The sequence below is a fragment of the Ahaetulla prasina genome, chromosome 2 (assembly GCF_028640845.1).
Source record: "Ahaetulla prasina isolate Xishuangbanna chromosome 2, ASM2864084v1, whole genome shotgun sequence".
Taxonomy (NCBI): Eukaryota; Metazoa; Chordata; class Lepidosauria; order Squamata; family Colubridae; genus Ahaetulla; species Ahaetulla prasina.
Genome location: NC_080540.1, coordinates 225,600,941 through 225,627,486, shown reverse-complemented (window position 1 = coordinate 225,627,486; position 26,546 = coordinate 225,600,941). Strand labels below are relative to the sequence as shown.

Genomic DNA, 26,546 nt, shown 5'->3' with positions numbered 1-26,546 from the left:
AAAAAGTAACTTTACAACCAATCCTCACATTTACAATATTCAAAAGAAAACTGAAGTAATATCACAAGCATATTCATGGTTTCATTGAGTGATTACTATTTCACTTAACAAATAAGTTAGCGGACCCATTGCTAAATACCTATATTTTCTTTTACGTTTTTCTTTGCTCATCTTCTCACTTGATGAGCATCCTGTTGATTTTTAAGTGATTTCTTAAATTTAATATCAAAATAAACAGTGTTCTTTCAAATGCCTGTTTCTGTTGTAGCTCATTATGCCTGGAAAGTGATAAATGTTGTGGAGTTCTTTGTATAATCAAAAATTATGCATAGTTCCATTCCAAATCCTTCAATCCACTTTATGTCTGCTTTAAACTCTTCTTTAAAAAAGCCAGAGGTATCCTTATATTAATTATTAAACTGAAATCAATTTGCACATTAAAACCCCAGGATACCCGAGGAAAGATCAATAGCCTCATTGTTCTATTAAAGTAAATCTCTGATAATCCATATTTTAACAAAATAGCAATTATTCTTTGTTTTCTGTTCTTTTTTATTTCAATAACAAACTAAAATGGGTAAAAGCAGAAATAAACATGGCCTTAATTTGTAGCCATTCCTATTAAACCTGACATTCAATGAATAATAATTACTATTTACTCTTGTAACAGCCTTCCATTCTGCATCCCTATTCATCAAATAAGAAAGGAAGAAAAGGTGAAAAGAAAAAATGCTTGTGCTTTAGTCTAATGATTCACCATTCTACTTCTACAATTAATGAAATTTGATACGGAATGTAGTTGAATCCTCTCAGATCACCAGAATCCAGCAAATGAATATTTTTTACATTTAAGACCAAAGGGTGCAACACATTTCCTATTCAAGTAATAATCTACTCTAGTACATAATCAAAAGAGAGTTCAAATAGAATCCAAAGGAAAAGGATTACCAGAAACACAAATTAGCATGGGATGCTAACATTTTCTACTTAGACAATATTCAATGGCTTGTCAATATTATAGAACAATTAGCTGTAGCTATATTCACAGCCCAGAACCAAACTGCACTTCCCCTCTACAATACACTTTCACTTCCTCTCTCCAACTTCTTTCCTTGTTCCCATTTAATTTCTTTTAACTCCTTTTTCCCTAGCACATATTCTTTTCATCCAATAGACAAAGAAATGACAAGATGTCCCTCTGACACATCAAATAAATAATAGTAATAATAATAATAATAATAATAGTACACATTAGGAAAACTAGAAAGCCTCTAATGGTATTAGCATGGCAGTGTGGTATGACAAATATAACAAAATCAAAATTAGTTTCATAGAGGTAAATATAGCTGTCATATCACAGATGAATTGCCAAAGAAACTCCTTTTGGAAAAGCAATGAAGTTTGCTGCTGTTAATACACACCACCCTTTCCACCAATTATTTTATTTTCCCCAGGATATCTTTCTTCATCAGTTAATCCATGAAAAGCCAGGAGTATCGGAGACAAGGGAAGACACTTGTAACAATGCTTGAATCTTAACTACAGCAAAGTAATGCAAATGGGAAACTGGCTGTTGTATACAGATACAAACAGAATATTAAATAAAATTACATCTGATAATATTGAAGAGTACAACAAATAATTAAATCTGTATTCTTATTACAAGAGAACTATAATACAAAATGAACTCTAATCAACCAAATTTGTTTCAAAATAAACAAGAACAAGCATAACAATAAAACCAAACCTCCCAGATAGAATAGTTTTAAATTTCTACATCATGGATATATATCCAGTAGCCTTAAAATGCTTTGTTTGGAAACACAGGGTCAGAAGATTCAAGAAATGAAAAAAATAAAATATCCCTAAGGGCCTGGAACTCAGATTCAAAGGCTATCTGATATTTGGGGTTTAGTTGAAATAAGCTCTTGTTTGTGGGCTTAACAGAAATTGCTCCTATCACCAATGAAATAGAAAGCATCTACAGCTAGTGCATTGAGTTTAACATCAACCTCACTACAGTTTCTCTAAAAAATATAAGGATCAGAAAAAGATGACAGCATTTCTACTTATGAAGAAAAGTTTGCTAATGTTCACTAAGACATTATAGTTAATCATTATATAAATAAAATCTGTTGCTATAATCTGCCAAAGTCAGTACAAACTTGTTGGACTAGCTTTGATATAAATGCTTATCACAAATGACTTGCAAAAAACAAAGTTTTTGAAACGTTTTGAAAATTCAATGTATCTAAAAAACAATGAATGTATTTTATTAAAAATTGATAATTTTACTTCTTATAGTACTCTCAGTGTAAAATGCAGCTTAGGAAAGCTCAATTCATGAATTTCATATAGAGGTTAATCCAATTGCAAATGCTAACATTTGACTGAAAGTATGAACCATGGTTCTGTTATCATTAGCTGTACTATACATACATACAGTATACATATATGTATATTTGGCATCTCTAAAATGTATACACAAAATACAGTAAATACAGTGATCATTTAATGTGTGATCTGACCAGCACTTATGACTGGAGAAAACCTGGCACACAAAAGAAAAACATTTCAACTGCTCTTCCAATACAGGACTAGGGCAAACTGATTGCAATCACAATATTTAAGATACTTCTTTCTAGATGAAAACAAAACCCAACCTTCTAGCCTTCAATATACATACTTTTAAGTATTACTGTTATAATTCTATAGTAACTCTACTAAACTTGATACCTTAAAAACTATTTTTTAAAAAATATTATTTAAAAAAAACACTTACCACGCAAGACAGTAAGTCTTGTGGACACACTTATTTCTCCAACACTGTTGGATGCAACACATTCATAAATAGCTTCATCTCGTGGAGTTCGCAGTGGTTGTATTCTGAGGACTGATCCAGACCCATCATCAAACTCTATTACCTATTGAAGGAAACAACAGCTGTCACAGGTGTTGTTACAAACACCTACCTCTTGGGTTAATCCTGTATAAAGTAATAATTGGACTATTCTAAATTCCACCTATGTAACTGTTTGCAATTCATAAAAGTGATGGTTTAAGTACAGCTAAATGCAAAAATTAATCTGTTACTGAAACTTAGTTGACATTATGCTGATCTTTGACCTGAACGCAATAGGACAATGATTTGAGCCATAAGAAAACAGTAGATACATATCTACAATTACTGCACCAGTTCTTTTCAAACTATATTAATATCCTTAATCTTGAAAATATCTACTAGATACTTTGGATCAGCTGGCAACAACAAATTAAAACCGCTGAGGTGAACCTGACCATAATATTCAGGGAGTTTCAGGCCATAATCAGATTGTGACACTATAAATGGATCTGTTTTCGTCAAGACATCAACTCTGAGGACATATTAGGACTACCATATCTGGATGGCAAGAGTAAATGACAATAAAGAAATAGAGAAAACTATTAATACATTACTGTCATCTAATGGTTGTATGGATTTTTGCAGCTGATAATATAGTAGTCCTAATAATATACTGTTTTATTTAATATTTAATTAATGACTGAAGGCAATGAAATTCTACAGATAACTATTATCCAAAGTATTATAACATTATTTGACAACACAGAAGCTATAACTTGCTAATGCATCCTGCAGAAACTAGTATCCAACTATCAAAACATTTGTTATTATTTGAATCTTTAACTACTGGGACAGAGAACACTCCCTTTCAGTTTCCTAGTACCTCAGTTTTGCCTATTAAAACAAATGAAATGCATTTCCATTAAAATAACTTTATTAGTTAACAAAACTGAGAAACCTTTATGCTTATGAATGTTCATCAGATTAATTCCTAAAACATATTTGATTTAAGTTCAAACACTGCTAGGGGAGAGTGAAGAAGTGATTGGTTAGGTGACTGTGCTGGGGTACTGAATGCTATGCAGCAGCATCTCTAGTCAGGTTTATGCTTCTCTACCCTCATTTGTCTGTGGTTGAACGTTATGGATTATACATTGACAAAGGAGGAGCTACCAAAAGGAGGCTTATGGGAGAAAGACAGTAGAGGCAGGAGAAAAGGATGTGTCACAGGAATGGGGGAATATACTGAGAAAAATGGCAGCTCATGTCTTGTTGCCTAAGGCTTATACCATCTATGGAGATTCTCAGTCATCCAGATCATGGTTGTCCCAAAGGTACTTTTTCAAGAAGCAATTTAACTTTCTGGTTTCCCTTTGAAGATGTTTCGCTTCTCATCCAAGAAACTTCTTAAGCTTAAGTCCTGTTACCTCTTGAAAAAGCACTTTTGGGATAAGGCTTATACTGTTTTCTGGCACTCAGTCGCAGGTCCTGATTTCAGAATTTCAGTGACTCTAGTCTCTTGCTGATTGGAAGCCACCCAGAATTTGGGGTAAGATGAGTGGCTGTATAAATAAATAATAAATATTTAAATATATTAATGACCCTTTCTTCCAATCAACATTAACAAATTGATCTTCTATTAAAATAACCTTCTAACGCATCTTGTTTCCAGACAATTAAAAGACATCTCTCACTGTTGTCCTTTATTATTACCAAACTTACTCTGCTGCAAAGTAACAAATCTGAAAAAAAAATATTCTGGCAAGATTCCCATAAAATGGAATTTTCATTGAAAACATAGAAGACAGCGGTCCGAGAAAGATTGGCAAGTTTCACCCAAACAGAATAAGAACATGGCAAAAGACTGGTGACTTATAAACCACTTTTTCCATTTTGCACTTATAAAATATAGCTATGTAGAAAGGATTACTTAGCTAGCTATTTTTGCACTTAATGTAAGAAAACATAAGCTTTATATTGCAAATTTCTCCACACAAAGACTTAGAAAAAATATATAGCAAGCTTAGCAGATTGCAGCCCTGTATCATAAATTACTCTCACCTGAACCTTTTATCTATGTTCTTATTTGCATCAATTAAGATAAAGAAGCTTTCTTGAATTTCCTAATGTACTACCTACTTGAGGAGAAGAGGGAAAGCTGCATACAAAAAATAATGTTTCCCATAAAAAGTATTCTTAGCAATAGGTCAACTGTCTGAGTTACAAAGTGTGTTATCAGACCATCACTTGGTCTTGTCTGCAACAGACAATGACATATTTAAAATATCTTTGACTGAGGGGGCCTTGTCTGAAAATTATGATCAGGTCATTGATGAAATATGCTACCAAAGTTGCTCCAGTTGTTATTGTTTGTCCTTTATCCTTTCAGTTTTTCAAGAAAAGTATGCAAAGCTGCAAAAGCCAAACATATTTTGAACTTCAGAGTAGACACAAAGTTCTCAAAGCTATACAAAATGTTACATTGTCTGTTCCAGCTGCTGCCATTCCTGGAAAGCTGAAGAAATGTGTATTGATGTACCTCTCTTCCTTTGTAACACCATAATTCTCAACACATTATTTTTGGCCTTTCACTCTATTTTCAGCCAATTATCTCTGAATCCTAAAAAATGTATTGGATGCCCACCAGATGGCAATACAATCTTAAACCCTTAAATGTACATAAACATAAACAACAAAGGTCAAACTGCTTTATCATAAGGAAATTTAGGAAAAATTTGAGGTTACTGTGTTAGGCATTCTAGAAGCTTTGGTTACCTAAATATTTGGAGAATAATCCTTATTTTGTGCCTATAAAGATACGGATAGTCCTTGACTTATGATACAATTGAGCCCTAAATTTATGTTGCTAAGTGAGACATTTGTTAAGTGAGTTTTCCCCATTTTATTATTTATTTATTTATTTATTTATTTATTTATTTATTTATTTATTTAGTCAAACCCAACAATATATATATATTGTTATATATATATATATAAGTATAAGCATGAAATAACCACACAAAATGAATACAACCAAAGGAAACATTAGGACAGGAACGGTAGGCATGCCAGTGCTCTTATGCACGCTCCTTAAAGACCTCTTAGGAATGGGGTGAGGTCAACAGTAGACAGTCTTAGGTTAAAGTTTTGGGGATTTTGGGATGAGACCACAGAGTCAGATAGTGCAATTGATAAGTTAGTAACCTGGTTGTTATATGAATCTGGTTTCCCCTTTGACTTTGCTTGTCAGAAGATCTCAAAAGGTGATCACATGACCTTGGGCAACAGTCATAAATATGAACCAGTTGCCAAGCATCTGAATTTTGATCACATGATTATGGGGATGCTACAAAGGTCATAACTGTGAAAAACTGTCATAACGGTTATTTTTCAGTGCTATTGTAACTTTGTACAGTTACTTAATGACTTGATATATGTCAAGGACTACCTATAGTCTTCAATTTACAATTATTCATTTATCAACCTTTTGAAGTTACAACAGCACTTAAAAAAGTGACTTATTTATTTATTTATTTAATCACAGTTTTATACTGCCCTATCTCCCAAGGGACTCAGGGCGGTTTACAGCCTATTAAAAACACAAACACACAAATATAAATACAAAATAAAACACTAATTAAAAAACTTATTAAATAAGGCTGAATTAAAATTTATAATTAAAATAATAAAACCCCATTAAAACTACATTAAATTAAGATCCTAGCCCAGTCCTGCGCAAATAAATAGATGTGTCTTAAGCTCGTGGCGAAAGGTTTGAAGGTCGGGAAGTTGACAGAGTCCCAGGGGAAGTTCATTCCAGAGGGTGGGGACCCCCACAGAGAAGGCCCTTCCCCTGGGTGTCACCAGTCGGCACTGCCTGGCGGACGGCACCCCAAGGAGTCCCTCCCTGTGAGAGTGCAGGGGTCGGTGGGAGGCAGTTGGTGGCAGCAGACGGTCCCATAAGTAGCCCAGCCCTAAGCCATGGACCGCTTTGAAGATGGTTACCAAAACCTTGAAGCGCACCCAGAAAGCCACAGGTAGCCAGTGCAGTCTGCGCAGGAGTGGTGTCACATGGGAGCCACGAGGGGCTCCCTCTATCACCCGCGCAGCCGCATTCTGGACTAACTGTCCTTGAGTGGCTCAGACTGCTAAGACAGTCTGTTATTAACAGCAGCTGCTTGCAATGACTGCAGGTTCAAGCCCTACCAGGCCCAAGGTTGACTCAGCCTTCCATCCTTTATAAGGTAGGTAAAATGAGGACCCAGATTGTTGGGGGCAATAAGTTGACTTTGTATATAATATACAAATGGATGAAGTCTATTGCTTGACATAGTGTAAGCCGCCCTGAGTCTTCGGAGAAGGGCGGGATATAAATGCAAATAAAAAAAAAACTGGAGCCTCCGGGTGCTCCTCAAGGGAAGCCCCATGTAAAGAGCATTGCAGTAATCCAGGCGAGATGTCACGAGAGCATGAGTGACTGTGCATAGGGCATCCCGGTCTAGGAAGCGGCGCAACTGGCGAACCAGGCGAACCTGGTAAAAAGCTCTCCTGGAGACGGCCGTCAAATGGTCTTCAAAAGACAGCGGTCCATCCAGGAGAACACCCAAGTTACGCACCCTTTCCATTGGGGCCAGTGACTCGCCCCCAACAGTCAGCCGTGGCTGCAGCTGACTGTACCAGGGTGCCGGCATCCACAGCCACTCTGTCTTGGAGGGATTGAGCTTGAGCCTGTTTCTCCCCATCCAGACCTGTACGGCCTCCAGACACAGAGACAGCACTTCGACAACTTCGTTGGGGTGGCCCGGTGTGGAAAAGTACAGCTGAGTATCATCAGCGTACAGTTGATACCTCACACCGAAGCCACTGATGATCTCACCCAGTCCTCACAACCACTGCAACATTCTCACAACTAAGAGACCAAAATTTAGGTGCTTGGGATCTGACAAGTATTTTTATGACAGTTGCAGTGTCCCAGAGTTATGTAATTATCATTTGCAACCTTCTCAATTGGCTTTTGATAAGCAAAGTCAATGGGGAAAACCAGATTCATTTAACAACCACGTGATTCACTTAACAAACTGTAATGATTTGTTTTAACAGCTATGGCAAAAAAAGGTCATAAAATTGGCCATTAATCATTTAACAACTGCCTTGCTTAGGAACAGAAATTTTGGTCTCAGTTATGCCCGTAACTATGATTACTTGTACTTTCGTTACACAGAGCACCATTCTGGCTCTTAAGCAACACAAAACTGCAGAATAGTGAATTCCAACCTGCTTTGAGCACTCAAGATTCTTAATCTATCTTCTATATAAACTTGTTCAATTACTGCTTTATAAATTTTTTTCTCATACTTTTGATATCTGCAGTGGGGTAGAAAACTGTATTTTTTTTCTGTCACAGAAGACGGTAGATCTATTCTGTCACAGCCTAAAGAAGTATAGAGTGTAAAAGCACATGCAATTTATACTGAGTTGCTTTCAGGTAGGCACCATCCATACACATATCCACTTTTGAGTATACATTCAATATAGGATAATGTTTCCACATCCAACAAAAGGATAGGTAACAGAAAGCTTGTATCATGCTGACCTTTGCTTTATTATGCATGGAAACAGGAATGAATGGTTCAAAGGCAAACCTGATTCAAAATGGTACCTTCAGGGAATCCTATCCAAGTCTTCACCTTAACACCAACAGGCCAACAAATTTCTATTTAGGATTGTGTTATTATATATGTAATGATCCCATACTTATTCAGAAGCTATTGAAGCTGTGTCTATGGAGATTCTCAGTCAATCAGGTCATGGTTGTTCCAAAGGAGCTTTTTCAAGCAATTGGACTTTATAGTTTTTTCTTTGATGTTTCGCTTCTCATTCAAGAAGCTTCTTCAGCTCTTCAGTTCAAAGCTGAAGAAGCTTCTTGGATGAGAAGCAAAACGTCTTCAAAGAAAAAACCAGAAAGTCCAGTTGCCTCTTAAAAAAGCACCTTTGGGACTATTGAACCTATGACATTGCAGTTTTTAATCCTACAAATTTATCCCTGTCTCTAGGAGTCATGCTCATGATAGATGAAGAAAAGAAAAAGATTCAGTACCAACTAACATGGATTCTAGTATATTACTTATTTTTATTCAACTTTTGTTTTCCATTATCTAACCACAAGATTGGCTCTTGTGCATAATATGATCAATCATATCCTACTCACAGCTATACATAAATAGCAATTAATTTCACCTGGTTTATATCTTGATCCTTTAGTCTGGCAAGTACAAAAATATCAATTATAACTTTAACATTGTTGGAAAAAAATCCATTGTATGTATGTACGTATTTATATGTATAATATGTCTGTATGTGTGTGCATATGAAATGATTATTGTGTCAAGTATATGGGTAGATTTTATATTTTAAAAGCCACATGCATTTTTCTATCTGGATAAACAATAACAAAAAGATAATAAACATAAAAAGCCCTGCTAAAATCTTTTGAGTGATATAGTAGATAAAAAAATTCTTCATTCCACATTTCATGAAGCCAAACAATGTGCTATCAAATGATGAAGGGTACAATGTTCATTTTGTCAAAGATCTGAACGCATAACACAGTTTCTGATACTGAATATATAAATTAAAGTGCTGCAAGTTGTAATTACAAATACAAAATATTGATTGCATCTAAGAAGAGAATATACATGGAAAGACCACAGGGCTACTACATTTGTTTAGCCTGGAGACACACATGCTTCCTCTGAAAACTTGCAAATATCATTATATATATTTGTTCAGTTAACAAATATCAATAAACATAAAATAAATTATCTAGAGCTGAAAAAGATCAGGCATTAATGAACAGTTGTGACAGTGCAGATTTATTGAGGAAAGAAATACTTAAGTAAAAATGTTTAATTAATTTAAACAGTTGCCAACAGATACTATGTACAATCACACGTGCTCCAAAGCACACACTTTCTCTTTGAATCCAAAATGCAGTGCAGTCCCAGCAAAGAAAAGTTATTCAGGCATTTTTTAATTCTTTTTAACAACTGAAGCATGATTTAAATGTAGGATTCATAGTGTAATTAAAGACTCATGAGAACACAGATAGACATTCAAGAAAACTTTCATCAAGAGAATTCGTAACAGTGCTCTTCCCAGTCAAAAGAAGGAGAATAGAAAGGAAAATGTAGCATTTAACTATGGCTCTATGTTAGTGGCTCTCCATCCATTATTCTGATACATTATGAAATACAACAAAAGACAGTATTTAGTTAATTTGCTTATTATAACATACTGTGAACTGCACATTCTCATAATTCTTCTGAGTGAGGTTAAAATCTAATTACTATGCCTGGTTTTAAGGTCAGGATATTTATGGTTGCTACTCTGTAGCTATTACAGAGACTTTCACAGACAAAAAAATAACTAGCAGTAAACGCACTTGAATTAACAATAGGATCTTAAGAAAGATGATTGAACAGAGCTTTTGGACATTCTTTTCAAGTTGCAAAGAATCAGTGAAAATTAAAGTTTATTGGGAAAAGGCAACTGAGAGTTGGTTTATGGTTGAATAAAGCAGAGTTTGGAGCTCTTAAGAATTTTTTTTTTTTTAGTTTGAGGGAGCCTCTCTGAAAAAAAAGATCTCGAGGCTAAAACTGGTGGTCAACTTAGCATAAAATTATACTGGTGAAGAAGTAATAAAATGCCAGGAGGATTCTGTAAGTAGTCTGGCTGAAGGGAGATTTTAGGCAAAGAGATCTAAAAAAATAAATCAACCTGAAAATCAAGGGGAACCAAAAGGACGGAGGAAGAAAAATGTTGTTTCCTATTGGTTCTGTTTGCGGGGAATGTGGCTACATTCAGCTTAGTGAAATCTGGTTTCAGGGAAAAAATGATTGAGAGATTACTTAAGTGTTATCAATTATATTCTATCATATAAATTCTTAATAAAGTTTATATACTCCAAATGATATGAGAGTAAATAGTTTATGGCTACATAGAAGGACAAGACTCATAAGAGTTGTGGAGTTTTGATTTTGGTCTGATTGCTTATATGATGTATAATTTAATTTCACTAAAAAATAGCAGGGTTTTTCACCCATTTTTAAAAGGGGCATCTATACTGATGTTAAAGGCAAAATGAGTAGCATTCTGAAGGAGAAACACGCTATTAAAATGTATTGTATTTTTCTTTCAACTAATTTTCATTTTATTCATCAACATGCATGTTTTCTCATCAGGAAACAAAAAGTGGGGCAGTTATTATTAACATTTTTGTTCTAATGCTTCTATTTTATTTTCATTATCCTGACATCACCATTTGCTGCTTTTTAAAACAAATCCTTAAAACATCTATTTATTGTATGAATAAAATTGATTCTTAATGCTTGTTAAAATAACCAACCTTTATTATGCCCAGTATCATAATTCTAATTCTTTGACTAGTTTCCCCTAATGATGACCTTAGAAACTATGTACATATTTTTCTGTCATTAATCCACAGATATGTCAATAGTAGCTAGTTCCTACATAAATAGGGAATATTTAAAAAAAATTTGCAGCACATCTTTGTAGGATCAAGAGCTATAACCTTACAAATAAAAATGAAATTCTTCTTCAAGGAAAAATCTGAAACAAATCATTTTCTTTCTAAGAGACCACTCTTAGCATGGCTGCTGTTGTTTAAAAGTATCCTATTCAGAAATAAAAGGGAATAATCAAGGAATATTAAAGTAATGTTTTTCGGAGGAACAGAACAATGGACCTAATACCTCAAATCTCTGATTGCTGACTTTTTTGCCCTTCTTGTTCCAGACAATTTTAGGCCTTGGGTCTCCTGAAGCTTGACAGATGAATGAAGCAACTCCTCCAGAGACCCCTGTCTGGTCAACAGGTGTTCTTGCAAACTTTGGTGGTGCTAAAAAAAAGGAAAGAAAGAGTAAAATAAATCTAAGCAAGAACTCACCAAAATAATGTTAGGATGTCAAAAATATTAAACCAAAACAAATAATATTAAATTTCAGAGCAAAGTTTTGCAAGAAAAGGTAAGCTGATCTATAGATGGTCCTTGAGTTACTATTGGTCACTTAGGAACCATTCAGAGTTACAATGGCCCTCCCTGGGAGCAGTGGTGAAATGCAAAAAATTTTGCTACTGGTTCTGTGAGCGTGGCTTGGTGGGGGGGTCATGTGACTGGGTGGGTGTGGCCAACTTTTTTTTTTACTTTTTAAAGCATTTTTTTACTACCTATTCACCCAAACCAGTAGTAAAAATGCTTTAAAAAAGTTTTAAAAAAAGAGGTTCCGACGATTGTGCAGTACAGCTGTGATCATCGGAACCTATTTTTTTAATTTTTAAAGCATTTTTTTTACTACCGGTTCACCTGAACCGGTAGTTGTTATCACTACCGGTTCGCCCAAACTGGAGCAAACTGCTAGTATTTTACCCCTGCCCTGGGGATATGTACAACCCATTTTCTTAATCCTTATAGTCACTCCTCCACAGTCACATGATCAAATTTTGGCATTCAGCAACTCGCCCACATTTTCAGCTGTTTGCAGTGTTCTGCAATCATATGGTCATGTTTTATGACATTTTTGCTAAAAACTAACATTTACTTCCCGTTTTCAGCAAAACTAGTCCACAACAAACAATTGGTTTGCTCAATGACATGGTGTTTGCAAAAAAGTTTGCAAAATCAGGTCAGTAATGTGGGTGATCTGCTTTACAACCGTCACAACTTGCAATTGAAAGGCTCTATTGTGATCGTAAGAACTACATGTAACACAATTAGCTACATTATAATATGCCAGTTCCAGGTAGGACTTAACATATTATACATGTTGATATTGTCAGAAATCTTATACATATAAATATATAATGCATAAACTAGAAAGTAAAATAAAATTGCAGTTCCCTGCTTATTCTACTTGCTATATTTTAAAATACTATACAAATGTAAAATTAAAATTTTATAGCAAAGCTTTGCTGATGTAATTACCTAACTTAGAAAACTGTTCTCCATAAATATTTGACTTACTTCATGAACCATCTCTAAGAAAAACAGAAACCATGTGTAGCAAAGACTGCAATTAACAAATTAATGGTTTCTGCTTCTTAAAGACTTTAACTAGGCTCAAAAATTCAAAGAGATGGTAATTGTAGCCAGAAATAAGGAGATTATGGGCAAAAGTTGACAAATCTAAACAACATATTAATATGCAAAGGCATCACAGTGACAGCAAAAGTGAGAACCATTAAGGCATACTATTTTCCCTGTTGTAATACATGGCTGTGAAAGAATAACCATCAGAAAGTTTAAATAAAGAAAAATAGATGTCTTTGAAATGTAGTGTCAGAGAAGATTGTTAAGAATAAGTTGGATTACAAGGAGAACAAATAATTCAATACTACATGAAATAAAATCAAACTGTTCACTGGAAACACTAATAATGAAGCTAGAGCCATTTTGAAGACGTAATGGGAGGCAAGATTATTTGTGAAAAACTTGACATTTGAAAAAATGAAAGGCAATCAAAAAGAGGTCAATAGAAGACAAAATAGCTAGATGCTACTATGAGTTTATAATAACTGAAAGAGCAACTACTAAAAATACCCCACTCCTGGTTTTTGTTCTTGGGTCATGAGTTGGAAATGATTGAATGATTGACCAACAACAAACTTCAACCTCAGAAAACAATGTATTATCAAGTTATATCTGTATAACATCTGCAACACTTATCAAAGAGGGACAAGTTAACAGAAGCTAGACTGATACATAGGAATGATTTTGTGTTAGAACTATGCAAGCCTCACAACCTTTTTGTGGTGATTGTTGTTATTAAAACTTATATTGATTGATCTAGTATTAGGTAAGGACAACAGAACTGCTGGATGTTTTCTACTCAACTGAGGACAGAAGAGAGAGATCTTGGGGTCCACCACAATGGTGTGAAATCATTTTCACATGGTCATGAGGACATTCCTACCACCCAAAAGAGAATGGTTCTATAATAGTCTGTACATAATCAGAAGAAAGAGGCACAAGAATTTGAATTTGAATTTTACTATAAATAGAACTTGAATCTTTTACATTGAAGTCAAAAGAATTATTTTGTAATTTTGTTGTTTTGGATTCATTATTTTTTCTATAATAAAGCATTTAAGAAGCTCTTACAGCATATGGTGGTGCAGAGGCTCAGCAGTTAAGAAACTGGGCTTGTCGGCTGGAAAGCCGGCAGTCCAGATTCAAGACCCTAGCACCATGCGACAGGGTGAACTGCTGTCCTTGCCCCAACTCCTGCCAACCTAGCAGTTTGAAAACATGCAAATGCACATAGATAAATTGGTACCACCCCCTATAGTTGGCAATGACTAGCAGAGTAAAATCCACAGGGACTCTTTTACCTTTTTTTTTTATAGTATATGCTTAATGCTAATTTATCTACTTATAGTTCAGCTTGCCAAAGGAAGCCTACAGTTCAAATCAATAAAATAGGGCCCATTTATGATTTATTGTAGAACAGAAAGTCCTTAAGTCCTTGAACTGTACTGAGTTCCCACTTCTGGAGACAGAACTGCCAAATTCCTGCCTCAAGATTTTGCCTAGTGCCTCAACTGCTGTTTCTAAAAGTTAGGCGGGAAAATAAGGCTGAAAGCAAGATTATAAACAAAAACATCACTTCTAGGGAAGAAATATCTTTCCATATACCTGACCGAATCACACCAAAAATAAAACTGTAACTTGCAACATTTCATATTATGACAGCTCAAGATAACATGAATTATATATTCATGATACAGTAAGTAGGCCTTTTCCTGGGAAAAGACACAACTGCTAGAGAAGGTGCAGGCAAATTCTGTTTCTAATTCCCATATGTCTTGAAAATGATTCTGAACATATATATCCTTAGCATCTAACAAGAAGGAATGGATAGAAACTAATCAAGGACAGAAGCAACATAGAATTAAGGAGAAAATTAACTACAAAAATAGCAAGTACAAACTAACCAAAAATTTAGCACCAGTCTAAAATCTTACATACTTGATCCGTTCTACAAGGGATGGAAAGTGGTTATATCAAATTCAACTACTTAATTAACAATTAATGACTTATACATTTATAAATACATTCCATTTTTGATGTGGAATTTATAATTAATTTGAATATTTTATTTTCAAAACTAATAAGAAAATCAAGATTAATAATAATAACAATCAAGATCAAATTTTCTGTTGATTAACAGTTTTGGGCCAACATGAGATCTAGAAAACGATTTTTTTCTTTCAACAGTGATGTGTTTAGCATAGTTCATTAAAATAGTTTTTTTTATCAATGTGGAAACTTTCTAAACCTATATATCCAACCAACAGAGACAGAACTGACTCCAGTGAACACATAGCATATGCCTATACATATAATATGCAAACATATCCACACATAGCATATTGAATTGACAGGCTGAATATACAGCTAGGTGAGATAACAAATTAATAAACTTCAGTGAAAATGATAAACAGAATCCTTGTTTGTAAAGTTGAACTTAAATTTAAATAATGCATATTTGTGGATTATATAATAAGCAACACTAATTCTGAATGGATGACAAAAAACTGTATAAATATATACATAAAAGTAGATTAGTATTATCTGCTTGTCCTAATTGCAATTTCATTTCATTTAGAGAAAACAGAGTTAATCGGGGATGGAATCCTAATTTATGCTAACTACTGGATTACACCAATTTTTAAACCAATAGAGAAAAACCCATAGAACATTTGATTTAGATAAATACATCAATTCTCATTGAGAAAACAGATTTTGGGTTGCAGCCATGTGAATTGCTCCACATCACTTCTATATTTCAAAATATAATATTTAAAACTAGGTATATTTAGGTACATAACTTGAAGTGAATTCCTATGAGAGTTTACATTTTTATTAAGACTAGAATTTAAATTCGTAAAACATGTTTTATTTCTGTGATTTTTTTCATCATAATTCTTGTCAGTTGAAATATATTAAAAGACTTATTGTGAGAAGAACATGATCTATCCACTGAAGGAGTTTTCGACAGCTGCTCTTCCCCTGAGTCATAACATGAAACCATTCAGATGGGCTTCCAATCATTATGGAATTATTTGGGAGGAGCTCAGGGATATGTGGGCAGTGAATTCAACCACTTTCTTTTGCAGGCAGCAATCTTAAATATTTAGATGACTGAGAATCTCCGCAAACATTTAGGGATGAGCTCCATGTACTGTTGCTTTTCTTTATCTTAAATCATTTTCTTTTCTTTTGAATATAAAAATGGTGTTCATTATGTCCATCCATCTACACATATTGTCAGAACATCCAATATAGAAATATGCAGCATTACAGTCATTGGAACTTGTAGCCCGCCTTGTTTCTAAATTACAATTCCCAGCTATGAGCAGTGAGCAGTAATATAATATTCTGCTAAGTGGTTTGCCACTGCTATTTCTTTCCTGTCCTTCCGATATTGCCCTGTATCTATTTGTAGATTCTAAGCCCCTTCTGCTAGATTGTTGAATCTCTTCTTTATACATAAGCAAATCAATAAGAACAGATAAGTATTAGGAATTTTTAATATTTAATTTTTAATATTTCATCTAAGAGTTAATATTACTAGGCATATCTAGCAAACTTAGTAGGTTTGGTTGCCCTTCATTTCTTTTTAAAATAATTTTCATAGCAGAGTCATTTATAGCATTCACTGCTAATTTACTCATTAATCATAATTTATCACATCAGTTATGCTGATCATCATTATAAGCAATTACTGCTCCTTAATTCTAACCTGTGCTTACAATGTACCTGCAAATTGGCTTGTGCAAGAAGTTAATTAGCTTTTATTTCTAAAAGGGCAAGCAAGTGAGAATGATTTCATAAAATCTTTCTTAACTGCTAAACAAAGCTTTCTCTAGAATTTTGCTGAGGGTATAAACTGTCAATCACATAATACCAAGCCTGACACATTGTTATGAATAATAATACACATATGATGGTATTAAGGATAACTTCATTCAGAAATTGCCAAACCTTCATCTTGAACCTAAGGTTTACTGTACAAGTGGATAAATATCTAGGATAAATGAAGAACTTTTCACCAGACATAATAACAGCAGTTTTAAAGGATTTTTAAAATTACTAATCACAACATTGGAATTATTTTATTTACCTATAAATAAATATATTTACCTATAAATATTTATAGTGTATTCTTAAATACATTTTTACTGCATGAATGGTCAAAATTATTAGCATATTTTTACTTTATCTTTATCACAATTGTGCTATTTATTTTAATCAGTTCACGTGTATAAATTGGTATTCATTCACAGACACTAGTCTTTTTCTTTTGAATATCACCTTTTATACCTATAAAGCATTAATTTTCTTAGGACTGCATTTAATTTTAATAATATATTTATTTATTTATTTATTTATTAAATTTTTATACCGCCCTTCTCCCGAAGGACTCAGGGCGGTTCACAGCCAGATAAAACAGTAAAAAGTGCACAATAAAACAGTAATTAAAAAACTTATTAAATATAAGGCCAAATTAAAATCCATTTAAAACCATAAAACCCAATAAAATTTAAATCCAAATATTAAAAACTACTAAAAATTTCTATGCCAGTCCTGCGCGAATAAATAGATATGTCTTCAACTTGCGGCGGAAGGTCCGAAGGTCAGGCAGTTGACGGAGTCCTGGGGGAAGTTCATTCCAGAGGGTGGGATAAATAAATAAAATAAATATATTTATTTGTATTTTAACTCTGTCAAACCATAAAGGTCTGGGCATACTACTAATTCAAAAAACAATAAAAATGGGCAATATTTATGAATATCCATTCATTTCAAAGCAAATACCATACATTCATTTATTCCCATGGGAAGGAATCATCTTATCCAAGTATTTCAAAATTAAACCATGCAGATTTAGCAAACTAACATTTATAGATATGGATAAAATTTATTTGGGGAAAAAGAACCCTATAAGGACTTTTGTAAAATAATCACTGGAAGTAGAGTATGACACCGTTATAACCATAACCTTGCAACCTGAAAGAAAATGTACTATTCTGTCTAACCCTTTTTTGTCCAAACTCAAATATTGTTACACAAATGTTCCCACCCTGATGTACTGATTCTCTTCCTACAGTTTCAGTAACACGAGACACATTTTATTTATGCATGCTTTTTGGTTTAATATTTCAAAAAGTGTCTAATTACATGGATAATAATGATGCAGTATATTGAAAATGTTATTAAGTGATAAACAGGATGTTAAGCAGTGAATTACATGTAGGAACAATGTGTTATATTTCTCAGGGTCCCAAATTATATTTGAATAACTAAGCTATATTATGGAGCTGGGATTCTGTAATTGTCATGGCTGCATATTTTATTTCTAATGATTATACTCTTTTAGAAATACATTACCAAGACCTCAGGGCAAAGAAAAATCCTAAACCAAGTCAAACAACAGTATTTACTGTCCACATATTAATTTACAGTTTATATTACTTAGCTGAATAAAAACAAAAGATTTTTTCACACATATTCAAAGTTGTAGAAATGCTTTAAATTAATTCTGTTTACCAAAACTTTCAGGATGGAAGGAAAAGGTAGCTGAGGATTTTCTCAAAATGTATTCATTTTTTATGATACAAAAGTTGTTCTTGGCATGATGCGATTAATAAGATAATTTGTCACTTATATGCAAGTGCAGAGACTCCAACCCAACTTCAATGCCATTACCACAAAGTTATAACAAGAGAGCAGATGAACATGAATAAAAATGTTTTAGGATATTTATGTTGTGACCCAGGCCCAAGTAGGTAGTAGGAAACTCAGTCCGTGAAACAAACAAACTTTATTTGAATAGCTGAGAATTACTTCATTCTCAGCATAGTTCAACTAAATTAAAACAAATTCCTCCCAACACAAATTCCTCAGTCCTATCGCAAACCTTGGTCCAATTAGGCAAACTGTCGAAGGCCTTTTTTGGCAAATGTTCAGAAGTCACAAAAATAAATGCAAAACATAGACGAAGCAGAAGACGAAGCTACCAACATTGTTTTCCGGCAAAGCCCAAACGCTGTTGCTGGTCTGTTTTAAGCCTTATAGGAGGGGGCTATCATCTCTTGGCCCTACTACCGAGTTGTCCTTTTTGCTTGAGCTGCTCTTGCCTTCTGGCAGCTTTTCTCATGTGTGCTTTAGGACCAGGCTCCTCCTGTTCCTCTGCCTCACTACTATCAGTCTCTCACCTCACTCCCCGATGATCCTGGCCTCACTGCAGCCTCATCGCTGTCTGACTCCTTCGCCAGCTCCGCAGGCTGCTGGCGAACCACAACAATTTATTTCTTATCAAAGGCTAAGTCAAGATTTTCTCTCCAAAAATGGTGAGTCTGTTTATAGACACTCTGAAACATACTAGAGAATAAATAATATTTTTTTATCAGTGAATAGATGTCCCAGAATAGAAAGACTGTATTTATGCAGTTAATTTGTTTATTTTGTTGAGAAATAGACTAAGAAGAGAAAGATGATAGACTAGATGAAGAACCATTTTAATCTGGGACGATGATGTAATGAAATTTGTATTGCTGATATGTTTCACAGCCCTGAGACTGCCATGCTAAGTTATAAATTAATGCATGAAATTATAACATATATATATTGTAGTACAATGGCTTCAAACTCAAGTGTTGCATGAGAGTAAAGTTATTAGCCCAAAGGTCAACATATTTTTTTCATTCACTGATATAAACATTTCTTGTGAGTTCAAGCAAAGAAAATGAAGATCATCAAGAAGCACAGCTATTTTGAAAGAGATGAAAAATGCTGTTTCACTTTAACCATTTAGCTGTCAGTATATTGCCTTATCTAGTATACTAATATTTAGTTTTATTACTGAGTTGACACATAGTATTTTTGCCAGAACATATCTATATAATCTAGAAAAACCAAATACTGGTTTTTAATTTCTTCTCTTTCCCTGTTGAACAATGTGATTTTTATGAAGTGTTTTTCATATTCTGTTCTTCCTTATTTTCTTGCCTAGCAGAGATCTTATTTCCTGCTTCTCACATTCTTTGTCCAGAGAGACCTTTCTGGCATGATATTCATCCCTCACCATTCTTGGTTGCATCTTCTTTCCTAAACTCCTACTGTCTCTCATGCTTCTCTTCTACCATTGCCTAATAGGTTGGACCACCTTATGGCCACATGCACAGATACAATCTAGATAGCATAAAGATGCCAAAACATATGGCTTTTATAAAGAACCAACAAAATTGGATCAATTTTAATAGGACCAGAGGACAAACTGATTAAAAAATTCTATAATTATTTATTGACTATTAGAATGGAAGAGGAGCAAGTAAAAGAAATGATGATAGCATGGGCTAAAAATTTTGGGTATTCCATAGAATTGGACAAATGGCAAAAGTTGTGGAACAGAAACTATGAAATGACATTGTCCACTGCATATATAATATTTATACAAAATATTTTATAGATGGCACTTCCCACCAGCAAGATTAGCCAGAATGTTTAAGGATATGTCTGCCAAGTGCTGGAAGTGCAACCAAATCCCAGGCACGTATTACATGTGGTGGATATGTTCAAAAGCAAAAAAAAATAAATAAAAATACTGGACTAAAATACACACCTGGCTAGAAAAAATAATAAAGGAACATATAGATTTAAAACTGGAAATATTTCTGTTGGACATTATACCAGACAAATACAGTAAAAGAAATGCATACTTAATAATACATACGTTAACAGTGGCCAGAATTGTGTTCACACAACATTGGAAGGGTGAGGAGAACCCCACAGAAGAAAAGATAGTAACAAAAATTTTAGAATGTGCAGAAATGAATAAGCTAACATTTGAAATTAAAGAAAAGGAAGACACTGAATATTTTGAGGCATGGGATCTATACTATCAGTGGTTAAATAAGAGAAATGGGAGTTTGAATCTCGAAGATTACAAGAGAAAGATTAATCTCACTACTAGGGTTGTTTACTGTAACTTATTAATTTTGATTAGTACTACTAATTAATATGTATTAATGTTATGAGGAAAAATCACTGTTATTATGAAACTATCATTAGATACTATTATTATGACTATGATGAATATTACTCCAAAGAACTGTAACCAGGCAACACACTGTATTTATGGATTTTGATGTTGCTCTTTTTTATCTACATTATTAAAAAAATTAAAATAATAAAAATGTTGAGGCCACCTTAGAAGTAGTGTTCCCCATGGTGAAACGCAAGAATGGGCAGAAGTTCTCTGATGTCAGCACTGCTCAACTCAGGAAGCTTTTAGCTCTTCTCATACAAAATGATTCAGTACTTACTGAATCATTTTAAATAATTGATAGATCGCATACTTAACAGGAATCCAATGAGCATATACAAGCCACCCAAAGTTGAACTGATTGCTATGGGGAAAGGAAGAAAGGAAGGAAGGAAGGAAGGAAGGAAGGAAGGAAGGAAGGAAGGAAGGAAGGAAGGAAGGAAGGAAGGAAGGAAGGAAGGAAGGAAGGAAGGAAGGAAGGAAGGAAGGAAGGAAGGAACTATTAACAGACTATTATTAAGTGTTTCACCTTTACTTTTAAGTTCCTCTAAATGAAATAAGCTCATTGTCACAAAAACTGTATGGCTTTATCATGGCAACAATCTAAGCAAGTATACAAGGTCATGTTAATTTTTTCATGTTTCCAGGAAAAATAATTTCAGAAGGAAGAGACAGAAGAGATCTTTATCTAGGACATATGGTGTGATTTCCTACTGGATTGAAAGTGATTTGTTTGTTATTGTGCCTTTAACAATAGCATAAAGTGTTAAACATTTCACCTAAAATATATTTACATATGATAAAAGCTACAGATGAAATGGACTCAAATGCTGCATTAAAAAGACTAGCAGTTTTGCTCTACATCAAATCCACTTTTGTATCTAATAACTGTTCTTAAGAATTAAGAGGCACAGTAATGAGTTTGCATTCAGAGAAGCAGTTGAGTAACTTAATGAAGTATCAAAACAATGTTTAGCTCTTGATTTAATCTTAAAAAGATACCATAAAGTTCCTTAAAATGACAATCATATATAATATATGTTTAGATCTGTTTATGTCTAAAATCATATAGCATGCCATATATACAACAAAGCCTATATATATATTAATGCATGTAGGGTTTATATTTTTATACTGCATATAATAAATAATTAAGTATAAAATCTGGATATAGCTTTATCTGAATTTTTTAAAAAAGAATCTGCCCTTTAATCCATATTAAGCTTTTATCCAGCAGAAAATGAAAAGCATAAAGCCTCTTGAAGCTAAAAGGTTAGACACTTCATCCCTCTGGAATGGTACATAACCTTGTCATAGTCACTAATTTACTGAAAGAAAATTCTCCTTCAAGCTTTCTCTCTTCTTTTTTCTTTTTTGCTGCTGTTCCTTTTTCAAATTTTAATGTCTGCTAGCGATGCATGAATTATTTGGTAACTAAAATCTGAAGCTGCCTTTCACCATGTAAAGTCAGATAAGAGAGTCTTAAAATGCCAGACAAATTCATCTTGTTTCAGAAGACTGTTTCCTCTAGTACCGTGATGGCGAACCTAAGGCACGCGCGCCAGAGGTGGCACACAGAACTCTCTCTGTGGGCATGTGTGCCGTCGCCAGCTGCTCTTCAGGTTTCTGGTGTCCTGGCCAGCTGGCTTTTGCGGGTGCCAAAGTGCCAGAAAACGACCCGAAAAAGGGCCCAGAAACAGGCTGTTTTTCAGGCTGTTTTTCAGGCCATTTTTAGGGGCCATTTTCTGAGCTGTTCTGGGGCCTTTTCGGAGCCTTTTCCAGACAGTTTTCTCGGCCGTTTTTCAGGCCAAAAACAGCCTGAAAAACAACCTGAAAAATGGGCTTTAAAATTGCCCGAAAAAAGGCCTGGAAAATGGCCCGGAAAACAGCCAAAAAACCCGGCCAAAAAACACATGCGCATGCCGGCCAGCTGATCTTCGGGTTTCCGATGCTCTGGTGTGCACACATATACGCGTATGCATGCGTGTTCCGGTTTGGGCACTCAGAAAGTTTTACCATCACTGCTCTAGTATGAACAACAAGAAGAAAAGGAATATTGTATAGGTTAAATTATTTTAAATATTTGTGAAGCATTCATCTTTACATTTATCTTTAAACAACAACAAAAGCTTGTGTCTAAAAAAACCTTATAAAAATAAAGCCAAGTAATCAACGCTCTTAAAAGATTGCTATAATTTGGTTGCTAATTATAGCACTATGTGACAAAACCATATATAACTAACGCAACTGATCACAGTAACACTCATGTATTCATTCGTGTACACAGGGATTTTGATAGGAAATCTGCTTTTACTAATCTAGAAAAAAATAAATAGTATTAAAAGCATATATGCATGATATTCACAATGCTGAACCTTTATCTGGCCTTTAAATAAGAGAGTGCATTTTATGAAATTAAATGTGGTTGCAGCCAACAATTGATGCATTTAAAAACAGGAATTCCCATTTTTCAACTAATTTTCCCATACTCTCTACTAAAGAATATATTTTCAAAATTATGGTACTCCTCTTTATTAATTTTCTTATCCATTTTCCTGGCACAATTTAATTTAAAAATGGAACTCTCCTATCCTTGAATTAATTTTTCTAAAGCTTCCTTCCGGCAAGGCTCTTTTAATGCTACAGAGCAGAAGCAGCAGCTGCCACACCTTAGAAGTTCAACCACTGACAGTACAAATTACTCTGTAATCTGATAAATGTTTCTACTTTTAATTAGAGCAACCAGAAACAGGACGTGAAGGAAAAAAGGCACCAAAGTATGGTAGGGGGATTGAGAGAGAGAAGTTCCAGAAGGCTATGACTATTTTAGCCTCTTAACTATTCTAGATGGGAAGGCAATTCAGGACTGGGCACAGTTAGATTTGCTTCTTGGGTATGAAACAACTACTCGAAGAAAAGATGGCAACTGCAACAAAGAAAGCATTTTCAAAGATTCATCTTGTCCGTCAGTTGTACCTGTTATTGAATCAGGAGATGCTCCAGGTGGTCACTCATGCTTTAGTCATCTCATGACAGGATTATTGCAATGCAAGTCTACATAGAAGTACCTTTAGACCTACTCAGAGGCTACTTGTGGTCTAGAATGCAGGTAACAACTGATAAATGTTGGTATGCTCTTGTGACACTACTACTCAGTGAGCGGCACTGCTTACCATTTGGCTTTAGGTACAACTCAAAGTGTGGCTTGCTACATAAGCCATTCATAGCATTTTTATGACATAGCACTTGTTATCTAGAATAATATCTCCCTTGCCCCACCAAGCTTCACATGGCTCCTACTCTGATGATGTTCAAAAAGTTTTTGAAAACCTGGCTTTTATCCCAAGGTGAAAACCAAGCTCCTATACAAGTTTATTTGCTTGAGGGATTATTTTTTTCAACCTCATAGGGTTTGTTTCTTACTATTTTATTGTTTTATTTTTACTTATCTTATAGTTTTCTTTTTTTAACACATTTGACAGCATCTAAGTAAATAAATAAATGTAAATTAGAACCCTCCACTGTTAGTACAATAGCTGACATAGAAACATTTGAGTGTATGCTGGTTCTTCATTGGTTTATAGAGGAAGAGGCTGCTTACCTGTAATTTATATTGAGACCAATATGCAAATTTATTTCCTAAGTAAGGCTAGAAGCCTCATATTTTTTGTTTGCTTTAAGAATAGAATAGAATAGAATAGAATAGAATAGAATTTTTTATTGACCAAGTGTGATTGGACACACAAGGAATTTGTCTTGGTGCATATGCTCTCAGTGTACATAAAAGAAAAGATACCTTCATCAAGGTACAACATTTACAACACAAATGATGGTCAATATAACAATATAAATCATAAGGATTACCAGCAACGAAGTTACAGTCATACAGTCATAAGTGGAAAGAGATTGGTGATGGGAACGATGAGAAGATTAATAGTAGTGCAGATTTAATAAATAGTTTGACAGTGTTGAGGGAATTATTTGTTTAGCAGAGTGATGGTCTTCGGGGAAAAACTGTTCTTGTGTCTAGTTGTTCTGGTGTGCAGTGCTCTATAGCGTAGTTTTGAGGGTAGGAGTTGAAACAGTTTATGTCCGGGATGTGAGGGATCTGTAAATATTTTCACGGCCCTCTTCTTGATTCGTGCAGTATACAGGTCCTCAGTGGAAGGCAGGTTGGTAGCAATTATTTTTTCTGCAGTTCTAATTATCCTCTGAAGTCTGTGTCTTTCTTGTTGGGTTGCAGAACCGAACCATCAGTCTTGTCTGACTTGTGAAGGCAAGTGGTCTCCATGTTACCCTGTCAGGCTCAGCTTTTTTCATTTGTTGGATGTTAATCTTTATCAGATTTGCGTTTTCAAACCAGTATGTTCTTTGCTTGACTCTTCTTCTTGTTCAACTAACCATTCCATTGACTTTTCCAATGAATTTGCATGCACAACATGGCCAAAGTAAATCAGACATAGTCTTGTGATTTTGGTTTCTAATGATATGTTTGGTTTTATATGATTCAACACCTCTCTCTTGATTGTTCTGGCTCTCTATGGTATATACAATAATTTATGCCAGCATTACAGTTCAAAGGTGTCAATTCTTCTTTGATCAGCCATTCTCAGAGACTTAGAATAGGTCTCTCACACCCATTCAGCATTATAGGGAAAACTATTTCCCTAACTTGCTTGCTTTTTGTATATATATATATCAATATTCTGTTTTTCCAGGTCTTATTCATGTTAACCATTGCAGTGCAGTCTAGGTTATTCTGTGTTTGATTTCAGGAGTAGAATCCTGAACAATTTTTCATTCATGAAAGGTAACTTTTGGAACTAATTCTATTTCCTCCTTATTGGTTTTAAACATCATGTGTTTATCTGTAGCTGTTATCAACTTTGCTTTTCTGATGTTAAGACTCAATCCTACTTTTTCATTTTCATCCTTGATTTTCTAGATAATTCTTTCTTATTTTCAGCTAATAGTGTTGTATCATCTGTGTACCTCTAATTATTTATGGTTCTTCCCCCAATCTTCACCCCAGCATCAACCAGTTCAGATCTAATTTCCTAATGATCAATTCAGCATACAGATTGAACAAAAATAGTGATAAAATTACATCTCTTACTGATTCTGAACCAATCTGTGACGCCATAAAGTGTTCTCACTGTTGCCTTCTGATCAGTATACACTGATCAGGTGAGGACACCAAGATCATGCAAAGCCGCCCATGGCTTATTGTGTTCTACACAGTCAAAAGTTTTTCCGTAATCGATAAACCACATATATAGATCCTTTTGATATTCTCATGCCTTTTCCATAATTCCTAATATTGGCAATGTGATCTTGAATGACGCAGCCCTTTCTAAAACCAATTTGTACATCAGATAAATCTTGATTTATGACATTCTGTGCCCTCTCTTTAGTGACCTTTTACAGAATCTTGCTTGCATGAAAAATCAATGCAATTGTGCGACAGTTGGAGCAGTCTCTGGCATTGCCTTTCTGTACTAGTGGGAATCCTCCTATTAGCATGATGAAAAACATGCATTGGGGTAAAAATTTCAGAGCACCTACTAGAAAGTAAACTT

The 26,546-nt window shown here is 34.4% G+C and overlaps 1 protein-coding gene across 2 annotated transcripts in view; it reads right to left on the bottom strand.

Annotated features, from left to right (window-relative positions):
- Positions 1–26,546, bottom strand: part of PTPRD (protein tyrosine phosphatase receptor type D) — a 1,472,813-nt gene that overhangs the window by 249,116 nt on the left and 1,197,151 nt on the right. For both annotated transcript variants that reach the window (XM_058166456.1, XM_058166457.1), the window contains 2 exons: positions 11,614–11,759; positions 2,783–2,924 (listed from right to left, as the gene is read on the bottom strand). In XM_058166456.1, the coding sequence (XP_058022439.1) occupies positions 2,783–2,924; positions 11,614–11,759 (288 nt within the window). The remainder of the gene's footprint in view (positions 1–2,782; positions 2,925–11,613; positions 11,760–26,546) is intronic.